This window comes from Glycine soja, chromosome 10 (assembly GCF_004193775.1).
Source record: "Glycine soja cultivar W05 chromosome 10, ASM419377v2, whole genome shotgun sequence".
In the NCBI taxonomy this organism is placed as follows: Eukaryota; Viridiplantae; Streptophyta; class Magnoliopsida; order Fabales; family Fabaceae; genus Glycine; species Glycine soja.
In genome coordinates, this window is record NC_041011.1 from 10,756,338 (window position 1) to 10,771,493 (window position 15,156).

The 15,156-nt window shown below is 39.1% G+C and overlaps 1 protein-coding gene across 1 annotated transcript; it reads right to left on the minus strand.

Annotated features, from left to right (window-relative positions):
• Positions 1 to 2,260: 2,260 nt before the first annotated feature.
• LOC114371380 lies at positions 2,261 to 3,124 on the minus strand. Its single transcript, XM_028328842.1, has one exon. The coding sequence runs from the start codon at positions 3,122 to 3,124 to the stop codon at positions 2,261 to 2,263; it is 864 nt and encodes a 287-aa protein (XP_028184643.1).
• Positions 3,125 to 15,156: the final 12,032 nt, after the last annotated feature.

Here is a 15,156-nt window from a genome sequence, read left to right on the forward strand (position 1 = left end):
GTGTTAATTTTGTTTCCTACAGATTCTCCCTTAATGGTGCTCCAACGGGTATTTTAAAAGCTCAAAGAGGGTTGAGGCAAGGTGATCCAATTTCTCCTCTCCTCTTTGTTCTTGTTATGGAATACCTCCATAGAGTGCTTCATGGCCTTGGTTCAAACCATAACTTCAATTACCACCCTAAGTGTGAGAAGCTGAAACTTATTAATTTGTGTTTTGCAGACGATATTCTGATTTTCTTAAGAGGGGATTGTGGATCAATGAAGCTGATGATGAACAAAATGAAAGAGTTTTCAGAAGCAACAGGTCTTCAGATAAGTCATTCCAAGAGTAAAATCTATTTTGGAGGGGTGAATGAGGATACTCAAGTTAAAATGCAGCAGGAATCTGGTTTTTTGGTTGGTAAAATGCCTTTTAAGTACCTTGGTGTTCCTCTTGACAGCAAAAAGCTCACTATTAGTAATTGTCAACCTTTGATCGATAAGATGTTGAAAAGAGTTCAACATTGGAGCTCCAAACTGCTATCATATGCTGGCAGAGTGCAATTAATTAACAGCGTGTTATTTGCCATCGCAAATTATTGGCTCCAAATCTTTCCTTTGCCTAAGAAAGTGGTGAAGCATATTGAAGGGATTTGCAGAAGTTTTCTTTAGACAGGTAAGAGCAGTAACAGTAGGAAAGCCCCTATTTCTTGGGATCATATTTGTGATCCAAAAAATGCAGGTGGGCTGAATCTGATTGGTCTTGAGGATTGGAATAAAGCTACAATTGGTAAACTTCTTTGGAATATTTGGGAGAAAAAGGATAAGTTGTGGATTCATTGGATACACATTTATTATATGAAAAATAATAATGCAGATAACTTCCAGCCGGGGAAAAATTGTTCTTGGACGTTGAAAGCTATTTTCAAGTATAAAAATTTACTTACGCAGTCTACTTGGAAGGAGATGTGTGATGCTGGAAAGTATAATACGAGGAAAATGTACCAAGTGATTAGAGGTATTAAACCGCAGGTGGAATGGAGAAAAATTATTAAGGTAACCATGCTAGACCTCGTGCAATTTTCACTCTGTGGTTGGCTTGTAATAAGCGGTTGTTAACAAAAGAGAGAATGATCAGGTTTGGCATGCCCACTGATGGTTTGTGTGTTTTCTGTAAGATGGCTGAAACGTGTCAACATCTGTTTTTTAGTTGCTGTGAAATCAAACCAGTTTGGGAGAAGATTATGCGTTGGATTGGGTATGTTCACACTCCTACTATGTGGGATGATGAGCTTGGTTGCATTGTGGAAAATACTAAAGGCAAAGGTTGTAAAAGAAGTTTGATGAAGCTGGCTGTGGCTGAAACTGTTTATAGGGTTTGGTTTGTGAGAAATCGGATCATATTTCAAGGTGGTAGGAAAGAAGAGCTTCATTGGGAGACCATAAAAAATGTGATTCTTAGAAGAGTTGAAAACAATAGGAAACTTATGATGTATTGCAATAGGATTCTCTAGTCTTTTTGGGTTTTCTTGTCAGTTTGGGCTTGGATCTTTGATTGGTGGGTTTTGTATTGATCAGTTTTTGGCAATAAAATATTCTTTATTCCAAAAACAAATACATACAATAAGAATTAATACAAATAGAATCAATTAAGATCAGCACAATCATGTAGCAATATTCTTAATACAATTAGGATTAGCACAATCATACAACAATATTCTCAATATTGTGCATTATATAATCATCCTTTTTCAGCCCCCTGGACTCTTTACAACTGCTAGGTGAATTGTATAGATCCAACTAAAAAGTTTAGTTTTAGAATTTTACATATATACCGCGAAGGCAATGCTTATGCTGACAAAAGCTTGCTTCTTTTGGTGCATAGAATGCGGGAAAAAAAATAGTAAGTGTCATGAATCTCTGACATAAGCTTCAACCAATTAACATTGTTTGTATGACAACTGTTGTAGTTGGACAGCAATCACACAGTTTGTCCACCATGGTATGCTTTATGTTCCTATTGGTTATAGTTTTGGTATGCTTTATGTTCCTATTTGTTATAGCTTTGGTGCTAGAATGTTCAATTTGGAGTCCACCAGAGGAGGATCTCCATATGGTGCTGGAGTTTTTGCTGGAGATGGTACAAGACAAGCAAGTGAAATGGAGCTGGAGCTTGCAGAGTATCATGGCAAGTATATATGAAATTAGCCCATAAAAGCTAGATTGGATTCTGTGATTAAAATTCCATTAAGCCCTCCTAGCTAGGTCATCATTCTAGTATGTCAAAAGTTGATGACCTCTAAATCAAACTTCTTAATGCACTCAAACAAACCATTGGTGACCTCAAAATCAAACTCCAAGTCAGTGTTGTCATAAAAGAACTCTAGATTTAAGAAGTGGGCAGCTACATGCAATGGTCTATGAACCTGACAATTCCATCTTTTATCAATGATTGCAAACACATCTTTGTACTTGCTTTCATTGTTGTTGAAAGACTTGATAATTGTTTCTTTTGCCTTGTCCATTGCTTCATAAATATAGCCCATGGCTAGTTTCCTTTCACCATCCACAAGATGAAGCACTTTCACAAGTGGAGCCATGACTTTAAGAGTGTAAACCACACTATTCCAAAAAAAAGGCATGAGCACTACCTTTGCAGCTTCTTTTCCCTTAAGCTCCTTAGATAGCTTGTTCAAGGTCCATTCATTAGAAGTAAACATCTTTCTAATATTGGCTTTCTCTTTGTGGAGCCTTTCTAAGGTTAGATAAGAAGTGGCAAATCTAGTAATAGTATGTCTCACCAATTCCCTCTTGTTTGTAAAATTTCTCAACAAACTTAAGGTACTAGAATAGGCATAGATAAACCCAACTAGATTAATTTCCCTTCTAATTGTCTTCCTTATCAAGGGAAGCTTCCCAATATCTTCAAGCATCAAATCAATACAATGAGCTGCACAAGGAGTCCAATAAATATGTTTCCTTTTCTCCTCCAACAACTTACCCGCTAAAACATAGTTGCTCCCATTATTGGTTACAACTTGAACAACATTCTCTTCTCCAACTTCCTCCACAGTGGCATCAAGCAACTCAAAAATATTTTCACCCGTCTTAACAAAATTAGAGCCATCAACAGACTTCAAAAACATGGTACCAACTTGAGAGTTAATCAAAAAATTAATGATGCATCTTTATTTCCGACCAGTCCATGCATCGGACATAATAGTACAACCATACTTGACCCATTGCTCCCTGTGGCCTTTTATCAAATTTTCAGTATATTCAACTTCCTTCTTCAGGAGTGGAACTCTGATGTCATGATAGCTAGGAATGGGCAAATGTGGCTCATATTGACCAATGGCTGCAACCATATTCTCAAAGCTTTTCAATTTAATGAGGTTGAATCACAAACTGCTTCGTACCAAAAGCGAGAAATATGTTGATGCACCTTCAATACTTCATTCTTATCCATTGACTCTCTTATGTTCATTTGCCTCAACATCTCTATTTTTCTCCTATTGATTGTATTTTCTGGATTCTTACAAAATTTGTCCATTGGTCCTTTTTTAGTCCCACACTTTGTCTTTGCCCTTGCAGTAGCATTACAAGAGTCCGCAAACTCATCATCTTGACTTCCATCACATCCAATTGGTTCACCAAATTCAAAATCTCTTATATTTGCCATATTCCCACTGCCAGAAGTACTGTAAGTGGTCCCACTTTTTTTGGTAGTCATATATTCCTTCAACTCTTCGACTACATTTGGTGGAGTTTTCTTGCAAGCTGCAATGTTACCCGACTTCCCAATCAGGTGTTGTTTGGCTCTGGTTATTCCTCCCTTTGTGATTTTTCCTTAGAAATTACAAACAATTATGTTTGTTTCTCCTTCCACCAGTGGATGACAATATTTCTAGCCTGGGTCTGTCTTATTTTTCCTCGTTGCACTTGCAGTAGCAGAATCGGATGATGGTTCAGCCAATTAAAAGAGGACTAAACAGAAAAAAAATTGTCGTGTCAAATAGAAAAAAAATAAAAATGGGACTGTCAAAAGTAAAAAGAGAGTGTCAAATAGCAAAAGGAAAAAGACGGTGCTCGTCACCGCCGTGGGGTCGTTGCTGCTGGCTGCGTTCTGCGTGCGGGCGGTCACGGCTGGGTGTAGGGGTTGCGCTTTTAGTTGGAGGAGGGCTGCGTTCTGAATTCTGATTCAACCTGCGTCGGAGGGGATGACTACGCTTTTGATTAACTTACCGGGTAGGGTTGGGTTGGGTCAGCCCAACTCCTACCGCGAAAAAAAAAAACAAAAAAAAATGCTATTTGCGCCATGCTGCCATAACCGCCATGACCGCCATGGCGCCGTCATTCACAACCCATCACGCCACCGCTATTCGGTGGTGTTTTTTCAAAAAACTGCCTCGCCTTTCCGCTATGGCACCGCCATGACCGCCATTTGACAACACTGGTCCCAACAGATCAAATAAAATTTTCATCAAAATAATGATTGATTTAAATAAATAAAAAATCGATGTAATATACTTCATTATAATTTTAAATATGTCACCACACCGTCTTTTTTTTATTGATATTGTTATACAACCAATATAAATTTTCAACGTGAAATATCGTCTTTGTAGTATTGTTAGCCTTAACTCAATCACACTAAGGTATCTTCCCCTATCCCTAGGAGACAAATTAATTACTTATCTATTAGGGAATAAACAACTTAAATGATTAACAGAGTGTTAGAAACAATGTTATAAAACTCAGACCAATGATTGACTTTATATATCTAGACTTGTACACTTTTTTTTCCCCCAAATATATATCAACAAATCCATACAGTGTAGTGGTCTAAATTTTGTACGCTATTAGGTGCTATGTTAATTTGATCCTTGCCTACTTTAATACCTCTTGCTTTGTACATGAGAGAATAAAACACGAAAAAGATAGCAACTAGGGACTGAGCCAGCCCCCCTCCCGGGGGGAATGTATACGCACTACTAAAAAAACAGCTTTCTACATCGCCCAATTAACATCGATTATAGCTAAAACCGATGTTAACGAAAGCGCGGTGGCATTTTTGTAAATAAGTAGACTTAGTTAACATCGGTTTTTCCAAAACCGATGTTAACTACTCCATAGTAACATCGGTTATTTTAATAACCGATGTTACTATGGAGTAGTTAACATCGGTTTTGGAAAAACCGATGTTAGTATGCCATTGTTAACATCGGTTTTGTAAAAACTGATGTTATCGAGTCGATGTTAACATCGGTTTTATTATAACCGATGTTACGTAGTTGATGTTAACATCGGTTATTTTTAAAAAACCGATGTTGTTATCATTATAAATTAAACTTCTGAAATTGCACAACCCGCGCTTGAACCCTATCGTTCTTCTTCTTTCTCCTTGCGCTTGAACCCTATCGTTCTTCTTCTTTCTCCTTGTGTCAAAGTCGCCTGTGCTTCCGTGATTGCAACCACATTGTGGAGATCGTATTTGTGGAGATCATCTTTGGCACTTATCCATTGAGGTACGTCCTTTCGTTTTAACATTAGGCGTTTGTCGTTTTAACCCAGGGCTTTATTGTTGTTTCTCCTTCTGCCTTAGTTCGTGTTTGTCGCAAACTGGGCTGCGCTTCCGTGACTGCAACCACATTGTCGAGTTCGCGTTTGTGGAGTTCGTGTCTGCGCTTCCATCGAAGGTATGTCTCTGTTGTATGTTAATGATGAAAATCCATTGTTCAATGGTCTGTCTTTGTTGTGATGTTTCGAAACCCTAGTTAGGCACAAAGGGTTAATCATAACTGAATGTGTAGTGATTTAGGACCATATCTAACTGTCTTAAGCAGTTATTGCAAAATAAATTATGGAGTAACAGCAGGGGGGTTAGGCAGTTTTTAGTGGGTTTTCAGGAAGTGAGACATGAGGCTGTCAAATTTACATAGAGGGTTTCAGGGACAAAGCTTTGATTTACAAAGAGGGTTTCAGGGACAAAGCTTTGATTTACATATTGAATTTCATCCAAATTTTTGACAAGTCATTGTTACTTCCATGAATATTGATATTGTATCATGCTTATTTATATGCATTTGCTTATTCTGATCATTGTGTGTTGTGTGATTATTTCTTCCATGCAGGTACATGATTCCTATTTGTTGTGAGAGTGAAATGATGGGCAGTAGCACCAACTGAGGTGAGTTTATATTTCCTTTTTTTGTCTTTATCTTTGTTAGTTTGTTATATAGTTTTTATTTTATATGTTTGAGTTTTAAATGTGTAAAAAATAGAAATAGAAAGGTCTAGTGATTGCTTAGGAATTCCTTGTTGTTTCATGGCATTCCTTTTGAACCTCAAAAGGTGCTTATGATGGCCTTTGGTTAAATTTCTGATTATATGTATTGGGGTCCTTGTGCTGGGTTATTGTTGGGTTTGTTTTGCTTTTTGGAAGGTGACACTTTTGTGTCTTGTATCTTTTATTTTCAATACCTGTGGTACTGTTCTATTTAATATTTTATTTTTGAACTGCAAAGATAATTTATATTGATAATTAGAAGTACCAGTGGTACTACAGATTACAAAGAGACATTTTTTTTTTGCACAGCAAAAATCAATATATTATATATGAAATTCAGTACTAGGTGTACTTAAGATAGAAAGTTAAAAAGCAAGACAATTACAGTCTGCATCCCATTAGGAGAGACCGAATATAGCCCACAAAAATACAAACCCATCCCCTCTAAGAAAGAACATCCTTTAGATTGGTTGACCAGAAATTAAAGTGCATTTGGAAGTCCTTCTCCACACATTTTATCCAGGACCAGGTGTAGAACAAGGCATCATCCATGACCTTTTCAGGAGTGAACGGCTGGTTCTTGAATATCTTGGCATTTCTATGGTACCAAATGGAGAAGGACAGGGCTAGCCACAGAAATTCCCATCTTTTGTTGGTACTATCTTTGCTATTCCACTGGGTGAATTGTAAAAAATGATTCTTTGGATCTATGGAATAGGAACCCACTCTATTAACCCATCTCATTGTCTCCCACCAAAGACTCCTAGTCTTTTCACAGTTGAACATAAGATGATAAATCGATTCTTCTTCATGGTCACATAAAGGACAGCTATAAAAAGGCAGTGTGACCTGTGTCTTTCTAAGATTGTCCCTAGTAGGAAGTCTATTCTTGAAAAGTCTCCAAGAAAAAGCACTCACTTTTGGGGGAATTTTCAATTTCCACATAATGTTAAGAACATTGTCTTCACTATCACTATGGTGAGCCTCCTGCAGCACTTTGTAGGCAGAATTTGTTGAAAAAACTCCATTAGTGTCTGGCTTCCACCAAAGGAAATCTCTGCTGGATTGGTGAATGTGAACAGAATCGATCTCAACTAGGAAATCAGCTGCCAATTGAATTTCATGATCAAAAAAATTCCTTCTCCATGATAACTTCCATTCCCACCTACCCTCCACAAAATCTCCCATAGAATTGATTGATGAATTCTGCTGTTTACTTATTAAATATAACTGGGGATATTTTCCTTGGAGAGTACAATTGTCCTCCATCCATTTATGCTTCTAGAAATTGATGCTGGACCCCCTTCCCACTCTCCATTTTAAATTATCAGTTAAGCATTCATTGTGATGCTGCTGGAAGATACTCTTCAAATCCTGCCACCATTGGGAAGTGAAATTCCTCCTTCCACCACAAATCAACTCCTTCCACCCACCATACTTAGAGATTAAAATTCTAGACCAAGGCTGGTCTTGATTGTTAGCCAGCTGCCACCCCCATTTGCCAAGTAAAGCCGCATTAATTTTTTTTTTTTGAAAAGCAAAAGATAATTTATAGATTAATCATAATAGGACACAGCAGCACCAAAAATACTACTGGTGATTTACATAGATGCAGTGCATCTAAAACCGCCCACCATTACAGGATTAGAACAACAAAACCCCCCACAAATACAAGAGAACCTAATTTAGCCAAAGAAGTCTCCAAGATTAGACGACCAATAGTTAAAGGAAGTGCAGAAATTTTTGTCCCTAGACATCAACCATGACCACAAAAGGAATAAAGCATCCTCCATGACTTTTGGTGTTTCAAATCTTTTGCCTTGGAATATGAGGAGATTCCTATTCTTCCATATTGAGCTTGTTAAAGCAATCCACCATCTGTGCCATCTGTTTTGATTCTTCCCAGCACCAAAGCCATAACAGAATTGAGTGTAATGAGCTGTTGGAGAAGCTGCTAGGGGTCCAACCACTCGCTTCCACCTCATTGATTCCCACCAAAGACCATTAGTCAATTTACAGTGAAAAAATAGATGCCCAGCTTCCTCTTGATGAGATCCACATAAGGGGCAATGCTGCTCCTGAATGGGGACATTTCTTCTTAGGAGATTATGTCTAGTGGGTAATCTATTTTTGATAAGTCTCCAAGCGAAAATCGCAGCTCTTGAAGGGATGTTAAGCCTCCAAATTGTCTTGTATATATTGGCCTGAGGATGATTGCTGTTAGCAGTGATTATCAATCTATAAGCTGACCTAGTTGAGTATAAACCCGAAGGTTCAGCTGTCCATCTCAAGGTGTCCTTCATTTGAGGTTGAATGTGAACGTTACTAATGATTTCCATATAAGCCACAGCTGCACCCTGTTCATGATCAAATAAGTTCCTTCTCCATTTTAAATCCCAGCACCAATGACCATGAGACATGATACCCATATTGGAGATAGAACTGGTCTGCTGTTTACTGATGAGAAACAGCTGATTAAAATGCTGCTCAAGGTTTGAATCAACCCCAAGCCATTTATCCTTCCAGAATTTGACTATGCTTCCATCCCCTACCTTCCAAACCAGATGCTGATGAATAGGGCTAAATTCAGGTTGCTTACTTACTTTTCGAATATCCTTCCACCAATGAGAGTGCCAAGGTGTATCACTGCCATTGTTAAGATCTGCCCAGCCACCATATATTGAGATAAGAATTCTAGCCCACAGCTGATCTTGAGTAGAGGCTAAAGCCCATAACCATCTACCCAACAAGGCAGCATTAAAACTAGAGATATCCTTAATCCCAAGACCCCCCAACTCCTTTGGAAGGCAGATATCTTTCCATTTCACCCAGGCGATTTTGGTGAGGTCTTGAGAGCCCCCCCACAGAAAATTTCTTTGTAAGGATCTCACTTTATGAGCTACTTTTTGAGGAATTCTAAAAAAACACAGTAAAAAAATTGGTAGAGCAGTTAACACTGAATTTATCAATGTGACCTTCGCTGCCATTGATAGAGCTCTCTGCTTCCACTTAGACAGCTTTGATTCAAATTTTTTAATCAAAGGTTCCCACACCAAGCAGCTAGAAGACTTAGCCCCTAGAGGAATCCCCAAGAACTGAAAGGGAATCTCCATCTGCTTGCACTTGAGAAAGTGAGCTGCATCAAGAACCCAATTGGTATCAGCACCAAAAATCCCCACACTGCTCTTGGAAAAATTAATCTTCAACCCAGATACCATTTCAAAGCCTCTAAGCATTGCCTTCATGACAAACACATTATCCCATGAAGCTTCTCCCACAAAGACAGTATCATCTGCATATTGCAGAATGTTTACTGGAACCTTCTGCTTTCCTACTAAATAACTGTTGTACAGACCTTTGGATAGAGCTGTCCTCATCATGCCAGTCAAGCCTTCAGCCACAATATTGAAAAGGAAAAGGGCTAAGGGGTCCCCTTGCCTCAAACCTCTAGTGGGGGCAAATTCATTTGAGGGGCTGCCATTTATGAGAATGGATATAGAAGTTGATTGATTGCAAGCATTGATCCATTTCCTCCATATAGGACAGAACCCCATTCTGACCATCATATAATCCAGAAAGTTCCATGAAACAGAGTCATAAGCCTTTGCAAAGTCCACCTTAAACACCAAAGCTGGTTTCTTACTTCTTTTAGCTTCCTCTATTGCTTCATTGAGAATCAAAGTTCCATGAAGGATGTGTCTATCCTTTATGAAAGCTGTTTGTCTCTCATCAATAAGTCCAGGCAATAATTTTCTTAACCTATTGGCCAGTAATTTAGCAATGATCTTATACATACAACCAATGAGGGAGATGGGCCTATAGTCATCAAAAGACTGTGGGTGATTGATTTTAGGAATTAAAGCCAAGAAGGATACATTACTACCCTTAGGAAATCTTCCATTGACATGAAACTCATCTACAAACCTCCTAAAATCTGGTTTGGAAATCTCCCAAAACTCTTTGATGAAGTTAAAATTGAAGCCATCCGGCCCAGGACATTTATCTCCACTGCAACTCCACACAGCCTCCCTAAGATCAAGATCTGAAAATGGGGCAATCAACTCCTCCCTCAAGAATCTGGCAGAAAAGAAGCTTACAGCTTGATCCTTAATCAATTTTGGGTTCTGAACCCATGTGCCTTCAATGAACATACCTTGAATTGCATTGTAGTGTCTTCTGAAGTTGATAGATTTATGCAAAAAGGTCGTGTTATTATCACCTTCCCTGAGCCATCTGATCCTTGATTTTTGTCTCAAGATTGATTCATGAGCAAAAGAAATCTCCCACAATTCCTGCTGAATGGACTTCATGGTCTGCACTTCATCATCCCCCAAAGGTCTGTCCTAGGCTGAAATATCAATTTGATGCAACTGCTGCTTCAAAAGATAAGTCTTTAATCATCCCCCAAGGGTCTGTCCTGCGCATTAAATAAAGATAAGTCTTTAATCCCTAGACCCCCTTTGTTCTTAGGAAGACAAACTTTGTCCCACTTCACCCAAGGAATCTTGCTGGCCTCTTGGTGACTTCGCCACAGAAAATTTCTCTGGATGGAGACAATTTTTTGCACCACTTTTTTGGGGATCCTAAAGAAGGATAGAAGGTAGATATGTAAGGCTGAGAGGACAAAATTAATAAGAGTGATTCTGCCCCCCATTGATAGAGTTCTTTGCTTCCATTTTGCAAGTTTGACTTCAAACTTCCTTACAATAGGCTGCCACACGATCCAGCTCTTAGAGGACACCCCAACTGGAATTCCAAGATAAGTAAAAGGAAATTCCAAAGTACTGCAATTAAGGAATTGGGCAGCTTCCCTACACCAACTTGCTGATTTACCTAAACAACCAAAGTGGCTTTTAGAGTAATTTATCTTGAGACCAGATGCTTCCTCAAAGCACCTCAGAACACATTTTAAGGTTCTCACATTTTGCTTAGTAGCATCTCCAAAAAACAAAGTATCATCAACATATTGGAGGATGTTCACCTCTTCTTTTAAAGATCCCACTAGGTAGCTTCTGAATAGGTTCTTGGACACAACTGACCTCATGAAGCCTGTGAGACCTTCCGCTACAATGCTGAAGAGAAAAGGTGCAAGGGGATCACCTTGCCTTAGACCTCTCTTAGGAGTAAACTCCTTAGATGGACTCCCATTAATTAAAATGGATATAGTTGCAGTATTTAGACAACCATTTATCCATTTGCTCCAGCTTTCACAAAATCCCATCATTTTAAGCATGTAGTCAAGAAAACCCCAAGAAACCGAGTCATATGCGTTTTCAAAGTCAGCTTTGAAGACCATGCAAGGTTTACTTCTAGATTTGGCCTCAGCTATAGTCTCATTGGCAATTAAAACACCATGAAGAATGTGTCTCCCCTTCATAAAAGCCGTTTGCCTTTCATCTATAAGGTGAGGTAATACAGCAGCCAGCCTCTTGGCCAAAACTCTTGCCACAATTTTATAGACACACCCTATAAGGGAGATGGGTCTATAATCATTGAAAGATTGAGGGTCATTAATCTTTGGAATGAGGGCTATAAAGGAAGCATTAGAAATAGAATTCATCCATGAATCTCATGATGTCTGGTTTCAAAATCTCCCAAAAGTGTTTAATAAAATTAAAATTGAAGCCATCCGGGCCAGGGCTTTTGTCCCCCCCACAATCCCAAACTGCAGATTTGATCTCCAATTCATTAAATCTGGACACAAGGCTTTCTTTGTCTCTTAGATCCAGAGAGGAGAAGTAAACACCATCCAGTGTTGGCCTGTTAGAACAATCCTCCAAAAATCTGTCTTTGAAATAAAGGACAGCTGCATTTTTAACCCTGCAAGGTTCATGAATCCACACACCATTCATGAAAATACCTGGAATAGCATTTTTTTCTTCTTCTATGATTGATCAATCTGTGAAAATAAGTAGAGTTGTTGTCCCTTTCTTTTAGCCACTTAATTCTAGCCTTTTGTCTCAACATAGATTCATATGCATAAGCTGCCTCCCACAATTGAACTTGAAGAGATTTCTTAAGAGTGACTTCCACTTGGGATAGAGGTCTGTCATTTAGATTCATATGATATGTATTCTTAAAAAATTGTCAATGATTTGTTTGATAGAATGACTGAAAAAGGTTTTAAATACACTCTCAGTATAATGTCTTTTGAGAGTCAATTTATCACCATGAAGTGAGAGTCATATTGTTAATAAAAGGCTTTAAAAACACTATGGCTAATTTCTGTATGGTTTTTTTTAGGGCTATCATTTACTACTGCTAATTGGCGTTGCTGCGGAAGCGCTTTGATTATATCTTTGAAGCCTCAAAGTCAGGTATTTATATCTTTGATTCAAAAACTAATTTGAAATTGTTGTTGTATGCATTACTGGTATATTTGTAACTTATGCTATGCCTATCTACATGACCTTTGTTTCATTGGACTGATATCTTTGAAGTATTTACTGTGATTTAAACTCTCATAACTTGTTCATTGTTAGTGTTGAATGTTTTTGTAATTTTATCTGCTGCCCTTCTCTATATATATGTTGTGACTGCCACTGCCCTTCTCTCTCTCTTGTATTATCTTTTTTTTTATCAGCAAAATTATAATTTGTATTAATAACTGAGTACCAGAGGTACTAAATTTACAAGGTAGAAACCAGCAGACTAGCAGAAGCATAGGTCCTACGAATCAGGTGCCAATCTAAATAGAATACAATAACCCTACACTGCTACCCTAATCAAAAAATGTTGTTGATAAATTACTAGACCAATAGTTGTAGGGCTGGGCAAAGCCTTTCTCCAGCTGTCTTGTCCGCAAATTCCCTTTTTTTTTGCTCAGCAAAATTAGATATTATATATATTGAAAACTACAAGTGGTACTAAGATTACATTGGTAGATATAAATGTGCATTTGGTTGCTGTTTTATAACAGAACCACTTACAACAAGCTAATTGATACATAGATTGTGAATCCTCTACAGCCTATTTACTAAACACTTCCTTTAGGTTGGAGGACCACTGATTAAAATGTGTTCCAAAGTCTGTCTCCATATTTGTAAATGGGTAGGCTCCTCCTCTACATCTCCACAAAATGGGCACTGTACCTCATTTAATTATCACAACCTGCCGCCTTCTAAGATTCATCCTAGTTGGAAGTCTGTCCCTAATTAGCCTCCAAGCAAAAACCAGTGATTTACTTGGTATTTTGAGCTTTCAAATGTCCACAAAGTCCAAATTCTGATTAGCTCCCATCTGTGCTTCCTATATCAAGTCATATCCGCTTTTTGTTGAGTAGTATCCAGTTTGATCATGCTTCCAGCTGCACCTATCCTCCCTATTTGGCTGAATCTGCTGCTGTGATAGTTCTCCAAGGAAATTATCTGCCATTTGAATTTCACTATCAAAAAGAGTTGTCCTCCAAGATAGCTTCCACTCCCATCCGCCGTTGGTGTTATTCCCAATATTCATAATGATTTGTTTCTGTTGATCAGAAATTCGGTACAGCCTTGGTTATTTGTCCATTAATGGTATAGCATTTTGTGTCCAAGGGTCCTCCCAAAATCTTAACTTCTCCCCACCTCCCACCTTCCAATTTCTTTCCGTTTTGACTACCTGGTTCTGCTGTTGCTGCTGACTTGATAGCAGGTCCCTCCACCAAATAGAGTCTTGGCTTCCTCTAATGCCTTCCTCCAATGCCCTCCAGCCTCTATACTTTGAGACTATGAACTCTGCAGATTATCAACCCCTTCCATTCGCTGCAAGAGTTCCAATATGCTTCCAGCTTTTATCTTAGCTCTATCAGTTCCATTTTCTGACAACTCCTGCAGTGCTGCTTCTGCACCATGTTCTTTTGCTAGTTTTAATTGCAGTGGATCTCCGGTGCATAGTGACCACAAGACAGCAGCAACATTCTCTCGATTGCGTGGAGAGCCGGTTCGTATAACCTCAACAACAATATGAATTGGCTTGGTTCTTCAACACAAGTGTCTGCTGTCCTGTATGCAAAGGACAGCAGCAACAGCATCCTGTATGCAGCAGCAGCATCCTGTATGCACAAGTGTCTGCTGTGTCCTGGGGCAGGTTCTTCAACACACACACACACACACAGAAACACACCCACACACAGAAACACATACACACAGAAACACATACACACAGAAACACACACACACAGAAACAAACACACACAGCCACACACACACAGAAACACACACACACACACAGAAACACACGCACACAGACAGAAACACACACACACACACACACACACACACACGCAGCCACAGCCATACACACACACAGAAACACACACACACACACAGAAACACAGGCACACAGACAGAAACACAGACACACACACACACACACACACACACACACACACACACACACAGCCACAGCCACACACACACAGAGAAACACACACACACACACACACACACAGAAACACACACACACACACACACACAGAAACACACGCACACAGACAGAAACACAGACACACACACACACACACACACAGCCACAGCCATACACACACACAGAAACACACACACACACACAGAAACACACGCACACAGACAGAAACACACACACACACACACACACACACACACAGCCACAGCCACACACACACAGAGAAACACACACACACACACACACACACAGAAACACACACACACACACACACACACAGCCACACACCACACACACACACAACCATAGACACACACACACACAGAAACACACACACACACACACACACAACCATACACACACAGAAACCCACACACACACACACACAGCCAGAAACCCACACACACACACAACCATACACACACACACAGACATAGAAACACACACACACACACACTCACACACACACACACACAGAGAAACACA